General features: G+C 44.9%; 1 protein-coding gene across 3 annotated transcripts in view; it reads right to left on the reverse strand.

Annotated features, from left to right (window-relative positions):
• Positions 1-18,968, reverse strand: part of STK11IP (serine/threonine kinase 11 interacting protein) — an 87,406-nt gene extending 68,438 nt beyond the window's left edge. For 2 of the 3 annotated variants that reach the window (XM_083153810.1, XM_083153809.1), the window contains exons 1-3: positions 18,708-18,968; positions 5,321-5,385; positions 4,097-4,296 (exon numbers count right to left, since the gene is read on the reverse strand). In XM_083153810.1, the coding sequence (XP_083009936.1) occupies positions 4,097-4,296; positions 5,321-5,381 (261 nt within the window). In that variant the 5' untranslated portion in view covers positions 5,382-5,385; positions 18,708-18,968. The remainder of the gene's footprint in view (positions 1-4,096; positions 4,297-5,320; positions 5,386-18,707) is intronic. The other variant, XM_083153811.1, reaches the window with a different exon arrangement.
• Between the last annotated feature and the right edge of the window lie 911 nt (positions 18,969-19,879).

Below are 19,879 nucleotides of genomic sequence, written 5' to 3' on the forward strand. Positions count from 1 at the left end.
GCTAAAGAATTATTTTAAAATGGAGCCGGATAACAAGTTTTATGGATTAAAAAAAGATATATTCTAATGGGCACCAGCAGAAAATAGTAACGTAGAATTTGACAGCACATGAAAGCTACTTGGCCAATCCAGACCTTTTGGTAATCTTTACCCCATAGTTCTTTGTAAAGACATTCACATACTGTACTTATCCCAAACATTTGTAAATTGCTCTATTGTCTTAGGGGTAAATTTACTAAAGCTTCTAAAAATTTAAAGAGGTGAGGTAGCTCATAACAACCAATCAGATTGGGATATATATACGGATGACCGGCGGTCAGAAACCCGACAGGGGTCAGAGTATACTTACTGCCCGTTCACTTCCCTCAGACAAACCAGCCAGCCCCCCCCCCCCCCCCCCCCCCGTATCCTGTCCCTAACCCCTATACCCACTAGTGCCTCAGGGGGGTACTCAATCCGTGCTGATATTTTCTGACAGGGGAAATATCGGCACTCACCTATTCAATGCTATTACCAACAGCATTGAAGTGTGTCAGACCTGACTTTTTTTTACAGTTGAATAGGTTTTGTCGGAAACAGCTGCAGATTGTCGAATTCACGGCCGTTTGCTGACAATTCGCGACCGTTTCTGACAATTTACAGACTGCGACACTACACAGTCTGAACATTGAATTCAGGAAAAAACAGCCGGTTTTGAATACCCCCTAAACCTGTTAAAATCTTTTAGTCTTTCCCGTGTAAAATTTGTGCCTATCTCATTGGTTTGTTACATTGCCTCCCTGTCTGTAAGCCACTTGAAATTTTGCCTCCTAAATCCCTTTCCTACTCAGTAGGGGTATGGGTCCTTGGGTTGACTAAGTTAAGGTAGACATGCATTGGGTTGACCACTAAAGGTCAACATGAAAAAGGGTCAAAAGGTCAACAATGGGAAGGTCGAACTGAGTTTTTCACTTTTGTTGTCCCGAATGTCGACATGCTCAACATGAACACTGTATCAGCGCGCTGTGCTCGCCATGCTTCGGGCACGGTGCCTCAATACGCTCGGCACACTATTCTATTCTCCCTCTACGCACTAGTGGATGGTAGGGCATGAAATACCGTCTGTGAAAAACTCATGTCAACCTTCCCATTGTCGCAATAATGCTTGTGTCGACCTTTTCACCCTGTCGACCGTAGCTATGTCAACCTTTTTAATGTGTCGACCTTAGCTATGTCAACCTGTTTAATGTGTCGACCTTAGCTATGTCAACCTTTTTAATGTGTCGATCTTCAGTGGTTGACCCAATGCATGTCGACCTTAATAGTGTCAACCTAGCAACCTTATACCCTCAGTAGTTTCCATTATAGTACCATTGATACTATATTTAGCCTTTGGGTTTTTGAGACCCAAGTGCATGATTTTTACTTTTTTAGCATTAAACTGTAGTTGCTACGCTCTTGTACATTCACCTTCAAGTCTACCTAGACGCTCAATCATATGTTTTACCCCTTACTAAAGAGCACAATTCCCTATCCTGCGAACAAGTTCTTATCCATTCAGCGTGGTTTTTAATCCAATTACACGCTTTTACGTTTCTTTAGGAGTCTGCAATGTGGAATAGTGTCAAATGCCTTATGGGCCCTACACACATGGCGTCATTCAGGCAATTTCTGAGCGATTTTACTAAATCCCTCAGAAAATGCCTGAAAACGGATGTAAATTGCTGTGTGTGTAGACCACACAGAGATTTAAATGCACGGCCCCCGCACGCAGGTTATTAATTTGTCGGGACCAGTGTTCTCAACGGAGAACACTGACCCTGACACCTCGCATAGCACACAGCTCGCTGCAGCGCTGATCGAAGCAGCATCGCGCAGAACGCTCAGCGGCCCATTACAGAAGTCTATATATGCTCTGTATTGGTGTATTTGATATGTTATGGAAAACAAAAAAAAGTCTAGTTCTGCTACATCTATGGCCCTCTATCGTGGAGTCAAAACAGTCAATAGATTTGATTGTCATGATCTACCCCCAGTAAATCCATGCTGTTCAGTATCCTGTAAGCTGTTTGATTTCAGATATGTCACAATTCTTTCGTTTACAGTGTTTTCTTTACTTTCCTACTACTGATGTAAGGCTTACTGGTCTCACTTCTTCCTTGCTTTCACTTTTGTGCAGTGGTACAACATTTACTTTTTTCCAGGCCTCTGGAATTGCACCTATAGCTAGTGACTAATGGAATAATTCTGTTAATGGAGCTACCAGCACATCTATAAGCGCTTTTAGTATCCTTCAAAGTATCCCATCTGGCCCCATGGACTTATGCACTTTCAGTTTTGAAAGTTCTGTTAGAACCATCTCCTCTGTAAATTTACTGTTATCTTATTCATACTTATGAATGTACTTGCAAATTAACTGTGGCTACTTCTCTATCCACAGTGAATACTGAGCAAAACTAATTATTAAGATGATCTGCTATTGCTTTGTCTCACTCCACCAAACGATCACTCTATTTGATTCTATTCTTTCACTTATATACTTTTAAAAAGGTGTTTCCCCCATTTACACAGACTGTGCCATTTTCTCCAATCCTCTGCCTTACATCCTACCGTCTTGCAAAATACACCTCTTTGCCATTATTTTTTTTGAGTCTGCTTATATTTCCTAAAGGCCATCTTCTCTGCTTTAGCATTAGTCTATACCTCTTTTGTAAACCACACTGGCTTCCTTTTCCTGGTGATTTAAGTAAACCTATTTGTACATAAGTCTGTTGCTTGTACTTTTGCACCATTCAGTTTTTCCCACCTCTCATGCCCTGCTTTCAATTTGCTTAAACATCTCCCCATTTTCTGCAAAGTTAGGGGTTGATTCAATACAGTGAACTGTGAATAGTGAGGGAAGGGAGCTTCCGTAGCTATTCAAATGAGTGTGCAGTCACGTTAGAAATGCCAGTTCTAGTAGGTCATGAAAACAGGCATTCTCCAACTTAAGTGCCCAGCTGCGATGCGGTTTGCACCACGCTAGGGCACAAAACAGCAGCACGGATTTAGTTTTGTCAGATTTCTGCATGCACAAATCCACTAGTTGGACTTCCAGCGCAACGAATCGACCCCTTAGCCTCCCTTTAACCCAACAGCTTTGTTTTTGTCCAACAGGAGTTGGACCCTGTCTTTATACTAAACCGTATGGTTTGATGGTGAATAGATTCTAGGTTCTCACCCACATATTTGTTTGATATCCTGTCACCATTTGTGAGTCTTGAATCTAACACTGAGTCTTTGTGAGTGGGCTCCCTAACCAAGTGCTTGAGGGAATGCTCCCTGTAAGGAATTTGTAAATCTGACACTTGTAGTTCAACTTGCAAAAGACCCTTCCCAGTTTACATAATGTAGATTAAATTGTACTGCATTAAAGTGCAGTGGGACTGATGCTCAGTTGTCATACATTTGCTTACAGAGACTGCGGAAATGTCACTGTGCCGTAGCTTGACATTCTCACATTGGCGACTTGGTGGGTGTGGCAATTAAACGGTAGGCTAAGCAGAATAGACTGTAAGTATAACTACTTATATTTCCATGCATTTCATTTAAACAAAGCATACAGTACCGTGTGCAATCCACAAGTGTATGAGTAGTGGGTGAACAATCTGCATATTTAAATGTATATCTGAACACATTATACGCAAGCAACTACAGCTGATTTACATACAGCTCTGCACTAGACCCAGTAAGTCAGCGTATAACATTATACAGGTTATATGGAGAATAAACTCTAAATCTGCCAAGTGTTGTTCAGCATGTGACATATTAGAAGTGAATCTTAGCAATCAGTTACTTGCCAAAGCAATACAGCACACATACACAATATCACAGAAAGTCAGATATACAGGCCATAAATCCTAGCTAGATGTGCTTCCTTCAATCACTGACATGCATATTAGTCACCTTGTGACTAAGTCATGTTACAAGCTGCAGGCTGATGTGGGAGTGTCACATGTACTAACAGACTGGAAGCTAATAAGCCCACCAGTCTCTCTTGCTAGTTACAAGCCACACTGAAGAGCATTAGCTAAATGTAATGAAGTCATTAGTATAAGCAAACAATGAAAATAAGAACCTTCAGAGATGGAGTTTTCTGTAACATATCGAGCAGGAACTGCGTCCGCAGGATAGAGACGTTGTCAGATGGGTGAGATGGTAGAGCCTGGAACCCAGTTCCTGGTCCGCGAGGAAACAGCTGTTCAAACAAGCGGGTGACAACTTGCAGACATGGGGTGAGAAGAGACAGGACACGGCTACCATCCAACACAGTGTCCCCTGCCACAGAAATGACCGGTGTTAAGTCATGCACAACTGAATATGGTGACAACCTGTCTATATGCCTGAAAATAATTCTATAAAACATGATCGGATGACAACAAGAGCACCGACAGTCCGACACCCTTTACATCTGCCCCCAAGTCACAAAGCAACACGGAGAAAGAAACGGTGTCCCAGTCTGCATTGGAATGAAGAAAATAATTATCGAGGAGTGTAAAGACATAACTGATGGTTACTTCAAACATATTAGAATTAATTTAACCATTACTAACTTATTTATAAGGCGAGACAAATTGTACAGAATGCCCTAGTAAGTAAACACATAGAACCCAAGAATAAGAGCATCAGCATATGGCATACCATAGCATAAGTACAGTACATTTCCTGAACCTGCCACCACATCCACGCTTTAAATGTATATTCAACAAAATGTAATGCTGGGTAACATCAGCGTTTGATCAATGTAACGTGCCCATTTGAGCCCCTTTCTGACCGCATGGACACAAGATGATTGGAAGCCTGCTCAGATGAGGCAAGGTTTTTGGGCAGAGGGAAGATTAGAAAAAACCCCAATGAGGAAATGGACCATATGTGCCAACGAGGGTCAGTCCAGGGCGACAGTGGCCCTAGTATGGTGTTGTTTTCACCTGTAACGTCACTGGAAGATCACTTCTCTGAGTTTAGCATAATGAGTTGGACCACTTGTTTGCCAGATTTGAACACATTTGGAATGCAGTTTAAAGTATGTTCTTCTCCCAGCATATATTAGGGAGTTGTGGACCGTTATTCAGGAGGCATAGTGTACAGTGCACACCTACGCAGCACGTGGAGTCTATGCCCTGTTGAGTTGTTGCTGTAATCCCAGCAACAAGAGAGCCTACATGTTAAGTGTCTCAGTTTTTCCGGCACATGAGTTAATAGGGGGTGAACAGTTGCTAGGTGAAATGGGAAGGACAAAGACACATATATGAGGTACCTATATAATTAGACTGCATGTATACAGCATAAAAAGGATACTTACCATAGTCTCGTAAGAGCTGAGCAAGGGTCTGGACCAGCGAGTCTGGAGCTTCAGTCCTCATTTACCTATACCAAGGAAAACAAAAACTAGATTTTTGGTATTTACAGATAAATCCCTTTCTCTGATTCCATAGGGGACACTGGAAAGCCATTAAAGGTGGGTATGAACAGGTGATCCGTGGAGCCAGGCACTAAATTTAAATGTGTCTGTGACTGGCTCCTTTCGCCCTAGGCCTCTTTCCAAGACCAGTTAAGAAACTTAAAACACAAACGATGGAGGAGGAAGCGCAGCACAAATAGTAGAAGAAACAGTAAATATACACATAAGCCACCCAGCGGCAATGAAACTGCAGCAAATATACACACACTTCCAGTCAGGAACTGCCTTTATAAGCCTTATAAGGTTGACAACCACCATCGGGTCTATTGGGATAGGCGCTATCCGGAACTCCCTATTTCATACTCTATAATCCCTCATAACACTCACCACCCGATTTTGGTGAGATACTGTACATTCATTGCTTGAATATTCATTAGAGCTTTTTATTGCACTCTCATCAATTTGTTAACACATATATATTTGTGTGTGTTTCAATTGCACCCGGGATTCATGTGCGAACACCTGCCTCAAAGCCATTTTAAAGAACCCAGAGAAAGCGCCCCAGTCTAAACGATGTGGTTAGAAGCTGAGAGATCTCACATCAAACCACATAAGATTTCCAAATGTGATAGTAGGGGTTGAAAGTCACCTAGTTCCAAGCGCGAAACATGGTAAAAATGTAGGCCATGCACCATTTTAGTTGCCCTTGTCTAATGTATTTATATCCTTCTGGAGATATGGCCTCCAGAACTGAACACGGTACTCCAGATGAGGTCATACCAATAACCTATACAATGGCATTATTACTTCTTTCTTTCTACTGTTGATTCCTCTCCTATTTCCAGCGAAACACAGTAGTACTAGTGACATACCGCTGCACCCCATTACAGTGATACACAGTAGTACTAGTGACATACCGCTGCGCCCCATTACAGTGATACACAGTAGTACTAGTGACATACCGCTGATCCCCATTACAGTGATACACAGTAGTACTAGTGACATACCGCTGCTCCCCATTACAGTGATACACAGTAGCACTAGTGACATACCGCTGCACCCCATTACAGTGATACACAGTAGTACTAGTGACATACCACTGCACCCCATTACAGTGATACACAGTAGTATTAGTGACATACCGCTGCTCCCCATTACAGTGATACACAGTAGTATTAGTGACATACCGCTGCTCCCCATTACAGTGATACACAGTAGCACTAGTGACATACCGCTGCTCCCCATTACAGTGATACACAGTAGCACTAGTGACATACCGCTGTGCTCCATTACAGTGATACACAGTAGTACTAGTGACATACCGCTGCTCCCCATTACAGTGATACACAGTAGCACTAGTGACATACCGCTGCACCCCATTACAGTGATACACAGTAGTACTAGTGACATACCACTGCACCCCATTACAGTGATACACAGTAGTATTAGTGACATACCGCTGCTCCCCATTACAGTGATACACAGTAGTACTAGTGACATACCACTGCACCCCATTACAGTGATACACAGTAGTACTAGTGACATACCGCTGATCCCCATTACAGTGATACACAGTAGTACTAGTGACATACCGCTGCTCCCCATTACAGTGATACACAGTAGCACTAGTGACATACCGCTGCACCCCATTACAGTGATACACAGTAGTACTAGTGACATACCACTGCACCCCATTACAGTGATACACAGTAGTATTAGTGACATACCGCTGCTCCCCATTACAGTGATACACAGTAGTACTAGTGACATACCGCTGCACCCCATTACAGTGATACACAGTAGTACTAGTGACATAACGCTGCTCCCCATTACAGTGATATACAGTACTAGTGACATACCGCTGCTCCCCATTACAGTGATACACAGTAGAACTAGTGACATACCGCTGCTCCCCATTACAGTGATACACAGTAGTACTAGTGACATACCGCTGCTCCCCATTACAGTGATATACAGTAGTACTAGTGACATACCGCTGCACCCCATTACAGTGATACACAGTAGCATTAGTGACATACCGCTGCTCCCCATTACAGTGATACACAGTAGCACTAGTGACATACCGCTGCACCCCATTACAGTGATACACAGTAGTACTAGTGACATACCACTGCACCCCATTACAGTGATACACAGTAGTATTAGTGACATACCGCTGCTCCCCATTACAGTGATACACAGTAGTACTAGTGACATACCACTGCACCCCATTACAGTGATACACAGTAGTACTAGTGACATACCGCTGATCCCCATTACAGTGATACACAGTAGTACTAGTGACATACCGCTGCTCCCCATTACAGTGATACACAGTAGCACTAGTGACATACCGCTGCACCCCATTACAGTGATACACAGTAGTACTAGTGACATACCACTGCACCCCATTACAGTGATACACAGTAGTATTAGTGACATACCGCTGCTCCCCATTACAGTGATACACAGTAGTACTAGTGACATACCGCTGCACCCCATTACAGTGATACACAGTAGTACTAGTGACATACCGCTGCTCCCCATTACAGTGATACACAGTAGTACTAGTGACATACCGCTGCTCCCCATTACAGTGATACACAGTAGAACTAGTGACATACCGCTGCTCCCCATTACAGTGATACACAGTAGTACTAGTGACATACCGCTGCTCCCCATTACAGTGATATACAGTAGTACTAGTGACATACAACTGCACCCCATTACAGTGATACACAGAAGTACTAGTGACATACCGCTGCACCCCATTACAGTGATACACAGTAGTACTAGTGACATACCGCTGCTCCCCATTACAGTGATACACAGTAGCACTAGTGACATACCGCTGCACCCCATTACAGTGATACACAGTAGCACTAGTGACATAACACTGCACCCCATTACAGTGATACACAGTAGTATTAGTGACATACCGCTGCTCCCCATTACAGTGATACACAGTAGTACTAGTGAGATACCGCTGCACCCCATTACAGTGATACACAGTAGTACTAGTGACATACCGCTGCTCCCCATTGCAGTGATACACAGTAGTACTAGTGACATACCGCTGCTCCTCATTACAGTGATACACAGTAGCACTAGTGACATACCGCTGCTCCCCATTACAGTGATACACAGTAGCACTAGTGACATACCGCTGCACCCCATTACAGTGATACACAGTAGTACTAGTGACATACCACTGCACCCCATTACAGTGATACATAGTAGTATTAGTGACATACCGCCGCTCCCCATTACAGTGATACACAGTAGTACTAGTGACATACCGCTGCTCCCCATTACAGTGATACACAGTAGTACTAGTGACATACCGCTGCTCCCCATTACAGTGATACACAGTAGCACTAGTGACATACCGCTGCACCCCATTACAGTGATACACAGTAGCACTAGTGACATACCGCTGCACCCCATTACAGTGATACACAGTAGCACTAGTGACATACCGCTGCACCCCATTACAGTGATACACAGTAGCACTAGTGACATACCGCTGCTCCCCATTACAGTGATACACAGTAGTACTAGTGACATACCGCTGCTCCCCATTACAGTGATACACAGTAGTACTAGTGACATACCGCTGCACCCCATTACAGTGATACACAGTAGTACTAGTGACATACCGCTGCTCCCCATTACAGTGATACATAGTAGTATTAGTGACATACCGCTGCACCCCATTACAGTAGTACTAGTGACATACCACTGCTCCCCATTACAGTGATATACAGTAGTACTAGTGACATACCGCTGCGCTCCATTACAGCATTATAGTACTAGTGACATACCGCTGCGCCCCATTAGTGATATAGTACTAGTGACATACCGCTGCTCCCCATTACAGTGATACACAGTAGTACTAGTGACATACCGCTGCTCCCCATTACAGTGATACATAGTAGTATTAGTGACATACCGCTGCTCCCCATTACAGTGATACACAGTAGTACTAGTGACATACCGCTGCACCCCATTACAGTGATACACAGTAGTACTAGTGACATACCGCTGCTCCCCATTACAGTGATACATAGCAGTATTAGTGACATACCGCTGCACCCCATTACAGTAGTACTAGTGACATACCACTGCTCCCCATTACAGTGATATACAGTAGTACTAGTGACATACCACTGCTCCCCATTACAGTGATATACAGTAGTACTAGTGACATACCACTGCTCCCCATTACAGTGATATACAGTAGTACTAGTGACATACCGCTGCTCTCCATTACAGCATTATAGTACTAGTGACATACCGCTGCGCCCCATTAGTGATATAGTACTAGTGACATACCACTGCGACCCATTAGTGATATAGTACTAGTGACATACCGCTGCGACCCATTAGTGATATAGTACTAGTGACATACCGCTGCGCCCCATTAGTGATATAATACTAGTGACATACCGCTGCGCCCCATTAGTTATATAGTACTAGTGACATACCGCTGCGCCCCATTAGTGATATAGTACTAGTGACATACCACTGCGCCCCATTGTAGCGTTATAGTACTAATGACATACCGCTGTGCCTGAAAACCGCAATATAACACTAGTTGTGTTCATTCTAGACCCTTGCACCTTTCAAAACATGTGTCGTTCCTCTTTCCTGGTTTGGGTGTCACTAGCACAGTCTAGACCAGACTGTACTAGAAGCATCAAAGCAGACAGCGACACCCCAGGCAGGAGAGAGGAACAGCAGGGAGCGAGAAACACCGCACACAAACACCTCACTTTAGGATATGTTTGGGCAAAAAGTAAATTATTGGGGGGGGGAGCACATTTTATTTTGGAAGAGAAACATTTTAGGATGCAAAATTGGTGGCACTGCATAGCATAATGTATTAAACTTTTTACTAAGTCCATATGCCCTTCCCATAAGGTCATATGAGGTCCCTTACCCCTTTTGAAACATTTAAACCTGGTCACCGACCCCAGTGATGCGGCTGTGATCTATGAATTGTTGATGGTACTCAACAGCGTAGGCTGGCCCATCAGGCCAGAGACCCTTACTGTGTTTGCAACAGGTCAGAGATAGTCAGTATAGCCATCTCTCACAAGTTAATATTTTGCTACTTTAATAAATCAGACGCTCCATATAGCTGATGAAATGGTTAATATTTGAGGGTCTGTATTATGGTCTGTATTATGGTCATGGGGGAAATGTTGCTAGGCAGCAATCTCATAAGGAGATGTTGCTGGACAGTGATGTCATAAAGGCTAACTGCCCTACAAATAGGGAATCTAGCCAGGTGACTGGAAGCTAATTTCCATTTCTTATTGGTACGTTACTTTGTTTAACTGAGCACAGATGGGCTCAAAGGAAGCCATTTTCGCTCTCCTATCCCAGCTGAGAGTGGCTACGCCAGACATGATGACAGACAAGATGGAAGCCATCCGGGAGATGGTGCGCTTGGACACAAGGAGATCCTGCCACAGGTATGATTGTGTTCTACACCAGATCATCAACTACCTGAACCACCCAGATGACAGTGTGCAACTGGCCAGCATCAGGCTGTTTGGGGAACTGATAGGCAAATACAGAGTGTTCCCCTGGAGCTGGGTAGCAGGGATTGTGCAGGAACAGCTGCTGACACTCTTAGTATCCCTGCAGAGCAACAATCCAGACATATCAGATGCCGCCGCAGTGGCCCTGCACCGCTGCCTCAGGATTAGAGTGAACACCTGGCAAAGCTGCGAGTCCCGGTTCCATGAAAAGATCTATGAGACGCTGGCCAAGAACAAGATGGTGAAACCTCTGTTGTTTAAGGCCATACAAGGGCTAAATGTTTTCATGAGGACGGAGCAGCTGGTCAGCCTTACTTACAGGCTGATTGACTTCCTGCCATGGTCCAAGCTGACCGAGAAGGACTTCAGCATGCTGAGCGCAGATCTGAGAAAAGCAGAGGAGCACCCATGCCTTGTCATACAGGACATGGCCAGAGCAGCTAAACTGGCCTTATGCAAGAAATGGAGAGGCATGGGGAACATGGCAAGCTCCAGGCGCACAGAGTGTCCATTACCAACATGGGAGCCAGTAAAGGGCAGCAAGGAGCGCCTAATATAAGGTGCTCCATCCTGGGAGTCAGCACAAGCTACTCCCGATATACAGCGTACAGAACAATAAACCTTAGAACCAGTTACGCTCCCCAGTCTGTAATCCTGCAGACATTACCTGTGGCAACCCTGGGACTTCTCACCTCTAACCCTCCCGGACCTTCTCCTGCAGCGCTAGAACTGTTCTTGTTATGCTGACATTTGTATTAAATAAAACCTTTAAATCTAAGAACTTGTCTCATTGCTTTTGTGTATAGAAAGATAGATGTATTTTGAAGTTACCTCTTTATTGTAGCAACATAGGGATGGGCCGGCAGATGTCATTAAACATAATTAATTAGTAACATAATGAAAAGATAGATAAGCAATGGTGGCAGGTGAGAAAGCGGGGAGATCGACATCAGAGTCATCTATCAACCCCTACGGTTCTTCAAAAAGCTAGGTAAGCAAAAAGGTGCGAGCTGTGGTCAGCCCATTGGCCTGGGAGTAACTCACTGCTGTCTGATTCCACCAATACCCCGGGAAGCCCTAAGGCCCAGGAGACACAGGATGCAGGCGGTCCTGGCCTTCATCCCAGAATAAATGCTACAAGCTCATAATACCAGACAGAAGAGACCTGGCGGCAAATGTACTAATGTGTAAGTTATTAGAAGTGAGACTTGTGGCCCATAGCAACCAATCAGATTCTAGTTATTATCCTCTAGATTAGTGGTTCCCAACCCTGGTCCTCAAGTACCCCCAACAGTGCATATTTTCCAGGTCACCCGGCAGGTGCACAGATTGTTCAGGCACATTTTAAAAGATCCACAGGTGGAGCTAATTATTTCACTGATTCTGTGTGGAGACCTGCAAAACGTGCACTGTGGGGGTACTTGAGGACCAGTGTTGGGAACCACTGCTCTAGATCTAATAGATGTAGAAGGTGCTAGATAAATAATAAGTAGAATCTGATTGGTAGCTATGTGCAACATTTCTCACTTCTAAAAATTCACACTTCAATAAATGTACCCCCATGATAAGATATCAGAAATCTAGATGATCAGTAACATTTTCAGTGCAATAAACACATATATGGGTAGTGGAAGAGATACTCTTCCTCACCTAATTCCCCACAGGATCTATGGATAACGCCTCCTCTTTCTCACCTCCTACCGCCATCCACTAAGGATAATGCATACTAATCCTCACTTCCTGCCCCCCAACATCTATGGATAACGCCTCCTTTTTCTCACCTCCTACCGCCATCCACTAAGGATAATGCATCCTAATCCTCACTTCCTGCAGCCCAACATCTATGGATAACGACTCCTCTTTCTCATCTCCTACCCCCATCCACTAAGGATAATGCATCCTAATCCTCACTTCCTGCAGCCCAACATCTATGGATAACGCCTCCTCTTTCTCACCTCCTACCGCCATCCACTAAGGATAATGCATACTAATCCTCACTTCCTGCCCCCCAACATCTATGGATAACGCCTCCTTTTTCTCACCTCCTACCGCCATCCACTAAGGATAATGCATCCTAATCCTCACTTCCTGCAGCCCAACATCTATGGATAACGCCTCCTCTTTCTCATCTCCTACCCCCATCCACTAAGGATAATGCATCCTAATCCTCACTTCCTGCCCTCTGACATCTATGGGTAACGCCTCCTCTTCCTCAGTTGCTGCCCCGATTCCTTTCGATGAAGTCGAGTCTTCTTCACCTCCTGCCACGAGACCTATGGGTGATGCCTACTCTTCCTCATCTTCTGCCTCCAAACCTACAGGCAATAACTTAAATAATAAATAAATATATATATTAAATAAAAAATAAATAATGCCTCCTCTTGAGAACCAGCATTAAGGGCACTCCCCGCACCCCCTTTCTCTGTGTATCACCATATATACGGGCAACAAACAGAAAAATTATCGTGACCTGATCGCTGCTGGGCATTGTCCATGCACATTGTGGCCCATAATTAGCACCTGCCCAAATTTGCAACCATCTGATAAGGTCTGCATCAGGCCCTTAGTGACAAAAATGGGTACTTGTGTATTATCACGGCGCCCATACCTGCGGATCGCATGCCATATCGTATACCAAATCATATGCGATTTGCATACGATTCGATATGCGATACGATTTAGCACACCACCACTATCCACGTCAGCCCGAAGCGTGGCGAGCGCAGCGTGCCCAGCGAGGACCTCCCGACCTGTTCATACCCCCACTATCCACGTCGGTGTTGAGTTGATTTTATAAAGTGTGGCGAGCGCAGCGAGCCCCGCGAGGGGACACATAAAATCAGGCCGAAGCATGGCGAGCGCAGCGGATTACTTGACGTGTATTCCGCGTCCACTCGCCAAGCTTTGGACTCGTTGTGCGCATCCGCTCGCCACGCTTCATAAAAACAACTCCACGCCGACATTGCATACGATTCGATCTGCGATCATGGGCACCGTGATAATACACAAGTACCCAAAAATTTAACTCCCGAGGAGCAATTAATTCATAATGAGCCATAACTAACTAATAGGATACATGGCCGCAACCATACTATTCTTCTGTTCGTCACACTTCCGGAATTATTCACATAGTGACATATGAGAAATCTATCCAAGACATTCTGCACTAGAGAATTAATTTAATAAGCAGCCAGGATGCAGGTATTGTAAGGAGCAATACCCCCTTCCCGACATTGCCTTTTAAGGTAATTTTTTTTTTTTTTTTCCTCCTTGTGTTCAAATAAGCGTAACTTTTTTAATTTTCCGGCTATATAGACACATGAGGGCTTTTTTTTTGCGGGACAAGTTGTACTTTCTAATGGTACCATTTACTATACCGTATAATATTCTGGGGAATCAGGAAATAATTCAATGTGGGGTAAAAAAAAAAAAAAACGCAATTCCACAATTTTGCGCTGGTTACGGTTTTTTTGGAGTTCATAGTTCGTTTAAAATGATGGGTTATCTTTATTCTATGGGTCGTTACGATTCCGGTGATACCAAACTTATATAGTTTTCGTTACATTTTACCACTAAAAAAAAAAATAGAAAATGTTACGGTTTTTCGAATTTGCGTCGCGTCGCCATGTTCTGCGGCTTATAACTTTTTTATTTTTCCACCTACGGACCTGGGTGAGGGCTCATTTTTTGCGGGCTGAAGTGTACTTTTTAATTAATACCATTATGGGATATGGGCGACTTTCTGATCTCTTTTAGCTATTTTTTTTTGGGTAGGCGATGCGACCAAAAAGCGTAGTTTTGGCGTTGGGGATTATTTTCCGTTTACGCCTTTAACCGTGCGGGATAACTAATGTTATATTTTAATAGATCGGACTTTTAGGAACGCGGCGATACCAAATATGTTTATTTTTTTATTATTTATTTATTTTTATTTGGGAAATGGGGAAAGGGGGGTGATTTGAACTTTTAATATTTTATTATTTTTTTTTTATTTTTAAACTTTATTTTTTTTTTTTTTTTACTTTTACTACAAGGCCCCCTAGTGTACTTGACCACTAGGGGGCGCGATCGCCTGTACTAGGTTCAGCCATAGAGCTCTATGGCTGAACGTAGTGATTTTTTTCACTTCCTATTACATCCTGCCTGAGGCAGGATGTAATAGGTATGAATACACGGACAGCACAGGGGTCTACATTAGACCCCTGGCTACCATGGCAACCGATCGGCACCCTCCGATCGCGCTGCGGGGGGCCCCGATCGGCGCCGGAGGGGGGCGCCCCCCCTCCGATCAGCTATTTAAGCACTGCGGGCGCTTTGCCCGCGGTGCTTAAAGGGTTAAACGGCCGCGATCGGCGAACTCGCCGCTCGTGGCCGTGAGAGCAGGGACATGGCTGTAATATACAGCCATTACCTGCTCTCTATCAAGCCAGCTCACTCCGTGAGCTGGCTTGATTCACCCCCAACCGACATATGACGTATATATACGTCATATGTCGGGAAGGGGATACTCAGTAATACCGAACAGGGGGAATTGGGGAACCAATTCTAGGTAATACAATGGGTTAGCTGCACTAACAATCTGTCTAAAGCTGTGTACACACGGAGCAATAGGATATAAGCTCAGCAATCATATTGCTCAGTCTCCCGTATTTATCAGCGACCAGAGATGGTCGCTGATGAAAATGACACACTGCCGGGAGAAGAGGCAGGGGAAGTCACTGGTTGGAGGCGCATGCTCTTCCGACCAGCGACCATTAGGGGGCTGAAAACGGGAGCGCGCACACGGCGATCGCCGGTGCACACTCCAATCACTGGCAATATGGTCACTCAGCAACCATATTGCCAACCAATTGGAGATGATGCCATCTCCAAGCGCCAGCCCGTTTTCACTGCAGGTTGGCACAGTAGTGTAAACAGACCAAAATCCCAGATCTGACCTGGCTTGGAACCGTGTTCCAGATACCGGGTCGGATCTGAGATTTTGGTGTAAAAGGGGTATTATATAGCACTTGGGGATGCACGGGGGCTGGGGGCAGCCCAGCAAATCACCTTAGTGCTGGGCTTGCCCCCAGCGCAGCGGGTACGGGTCCCGGCGGCGGCGATCGGCGCTTGGAGAGGACGTCATCTGCAAGCGGCGGCGGGGGGCTTCAGGCGGTGTAAATGGCGCAAACGTCAGGTCACACCCGGCTTGAAGCAGGGATCAAAAACCCGAGTGCGACCTGGTGTTTTTGGTGTAAAAGGGGTATTACACAGCACTGTGACCCAGGTTAGACCTGGGTCTGCACCGTTTACACTGAACCTGGGTCAGCCCCGCTTTTCCCTATGGATGACATTAAAAATGGCAATTTTAGGATTGATAACCTGCCAGCCAACCTTCCCTCAATTATTTAAAATAAAAATTAAAAGACATGACAATTTAGCATTGAAAAAAGTTGGGTTTATTTTGTAATATATTTTTTCAAAAAAGTTGTATTCAGTGCTCAAGCACACATAGCAGTATAAAAGTGCGCTCCCATGTGCTCCCCCTAGCCCCCTTCCCTTGCCCCCTCCCAAAAAAAGAACATAAATGATATTGCAGCCATTATGATTTCTGTAGGTAGGGTACATATCCCTCAAAAAAAAATGGAGTCACTTGAGTGGGAGGCACATCATGCACCTTCCCCCATTAAGCTCTTGGTCCCGCTACTGCCTTCCTAGTGTGGGATAGGGCTGTGGCAGGTCTGCTCGAGGCGCATCCTTACCGGCTGCTGTCTTTAGCCGCTGCAAAGCACTGTGGAACATACTGTATGGCGCCAACTTCTGTAAAAGCGCATTGCATGCTTCTGGTATCCTTTCAGTGCTACCCGGATGTGCCAACCTGGGTTGGGACCATTTACACCGCCCACTACCCAGGTCCTACCAGTGTACCACCCTAGTGAGGACCTGGGTAGAATCCCAGTGTAAATGGACCTGGGTTGGCCAACGCTGACCTAGGTCCACGAGGCAAAAGCCAGAATTTTTGCCTCAGTGTAAAAGGGGTATAAGTGACCTACCATTACACCCCAAAGCAGTGATACAGTACTAGTAAAATACCTCCCCACCCCTCTACAGTGACACAGTACTAGTGCCATACTTCCACACCCCATAACAGTGATACAGTACTAGTGCCATACTTCCGCACCCCATAACAGTGACACAGTACTAGTGCCAGACTTCCGCACCCCATAACAGTGACACAGTACTAGTGCCATACTTCCGCACCCCATAACAGTGACACAGTACTAGTGCCATACTTCCGCACCCCATAACAGTGACACAGTACTAGTGCCATACCTCCACACCCCATAACAGTGACACAGTACTAGTGCCATACCTCCGCACCCCATAACAGTGACACAGTACTAGTGCCATACCTCCGCACCCCATAACAGTGATACAGTACTAGTGCCATACCTCCGCACCCCATAACAGTGATACAGTACTAGTGCCATACTTCCGCACCCCATAACAGTGATACAGTGCTAGTGCCATACTTCCGCACCCCATAACAGTGATACAGTACTAGCGCCATCCCTCTCCACCCCATAACAGTGACACAGTACTAGTGCCATACCTCCCCACCCCATAACAGTGACACAGTACTAGCGCCATACCTCCCCACCCCATAACAGTGACACAGTACTAGCGCCATCCCTCTCCACCCCATAACAGTGACACAGTACTAGTGCCATACCTCCCCACCCCATAACAGTGACACAGTACTAGTGCCATACCTCCCCACCCCATAACAGTGACACAGTACTAGTGCCATACCTCCCCACCCCATAACAGTGACACAGTACTAGTGCCATACCTCCGCACCCCATAACAGTGATACAGTACTAGTGCCATACTTCCGCACCCCATAACAGTGATACAGTACTAGTGCCATACTTCCGCACCCCATAACAGTGACACAGTACTAGTGCCATACTTCCGCACCCCATAACAGTGACACAGTACTAGTGCCATACTTCCGCACCCCATAACAGTGACACAGTACTAGTGCCATACCTCCGCACCCCAAAACAGTGACACAGTACTAGTGCCATACCTCCGCACCCCATAACAGTGATACAGTACTAGTGCCATACTTTCGCACCCCATAACAGTGATACAGTACTAGTGCCATACTTCCGCACCCCATAACAGTGACACAGTACTAGTGCCATACTTCCGCACCCCATAACAGTGACACAGTACTAGTGCCATACCTCCGCACCCCATAACAGTGACACAGTACTAGTGCCATACCTCCGCACCCCAAAACAGTGACACAGTACTAGTGCCATACCTCTGCACACCATAACATTAATGCAGTACAACAGACTAGCTGTTATCAATATAATCAGTGATCCAAATATTACTAGTACTACTAGTGGTAGAAGCGATCAGTACAATCATTAAGATGTGTGCATTCCTCCAACCACCAATATCTCTCAAACAATTAGTATGTAATGCTATGGTGCCTATATACTCAGTAATGCACAATAACACTATCATTATTTCCCCATTGCTGCTCCACTGAACAGGAATATACTAATACAGCTAATAATAAAATACTAATGATGAAAACCATCAGGATCCAGTTAACCCCTCAACTTCAATCCACAAATGTACAATAGTGTGATGCATCATCATGTAATACTGCACATTTTCATTTTCTGCAGCCACACTGACTTCATAGTGGAAAGAAATATGATGTCTCTACCCCATCTTACCTGGTCCAGGGACACCTTGTTGATTTGTACCCTCACAGGTCACCTGCAGCTTCCCAGCTGAATCTCACCAAATTGCTGTCCCTTCTCCTCTCCAGGCTCCGGTGCAGATGGCACTTTCACAACAACGAACCAGATCTTGCTGCTGCGCTCACAGCTCCAGTTACCCTGTGCTTCCGGGTCTGTGCTGCGGAGAAGGAGAGAGAAGGCAAACACTGGTGCGGCCTCCTCCAGACACCATAGAGAGCAGAGCACAGAGGAGACAGAGCGGCTTGATGATACTAGTAGTAGCGATAGATAGTACTCTGTGTAGAGAAGTGTACTGTAATACCTTCTGTTTAGTACTTAAGTGTGGTGTGAATACTCATAATTTTTATTTTACCATAATAATCTTCCTAATATCTTTCATCTTTTGTACATACAGTAGTTTTCTGCTCTTTTCCCAGTGATGCTTTGTTATAAGCACTTGTACAGTAAACACATAAGTTATGGATAGGCTGCTGGAGGGTAACTGTATAAATACCACCCCTCCACAAGGGGCAATTCAGTGCTATTCTATGCCGTGTGTCGCAGCCATGGCTGCTTGTGAAAATGTGTGAGAAATTAAAAAGATAATAGTGGGATGCTATGTGACTGTACACAGAGCAAAAGTGAATTGATTCCAATAAGTATGAACTATAAAGCTAATGGGATTAAATACATTTTGCAAAATATTCATATTAATGTCTTGTTGAGCCCTGCAGGCAGTACAAGTACAAAACCACAAAGCAAGAACATAGTAAAAGAGGTGAGGCAAAGTTCATAGTTCAAGTACATAGCAGGGTCTCTAGAAATAAACTCATTTAAGAGCACACCCAGGTTCTATATGGGGCAGGAGTCAGGACTGATCAGAGGCACAGGTGGATTATCAGGTTTAAGGAGTTTATATGCTAATGTTGCATACACACTGGGCTATTTTGCTGACTTTTTAAGCGATCTGTCTAGATCGCTAATGCTGTGTACACACGGGGGCGATAGGGGCTATAATCGCTGGGAATATGGTCGCTGGCGACCATATTGCCAGTGATTGGGAGTGTGCCCCGGCAATAAATCGCCGGGTGCGCGCTCCCGTTTTCAGCCCCTTTCTAATCGCTGGTCCTGCGACCAGCTAATTACCTCTGCGGCACTGCCAGCAG

This window comes from Crinia signifera, chromosome 7 (assembly GCF_055691185.1).
Source record: "Crinia signifera chromosome 7, ASM5569118v1, whole genome shotgun sequence".
NCBI lineage: Eukaryota > Metazoa > Chordata > Amphibia > Anura > Myobatrachidae > Crinia > Crinia signifera.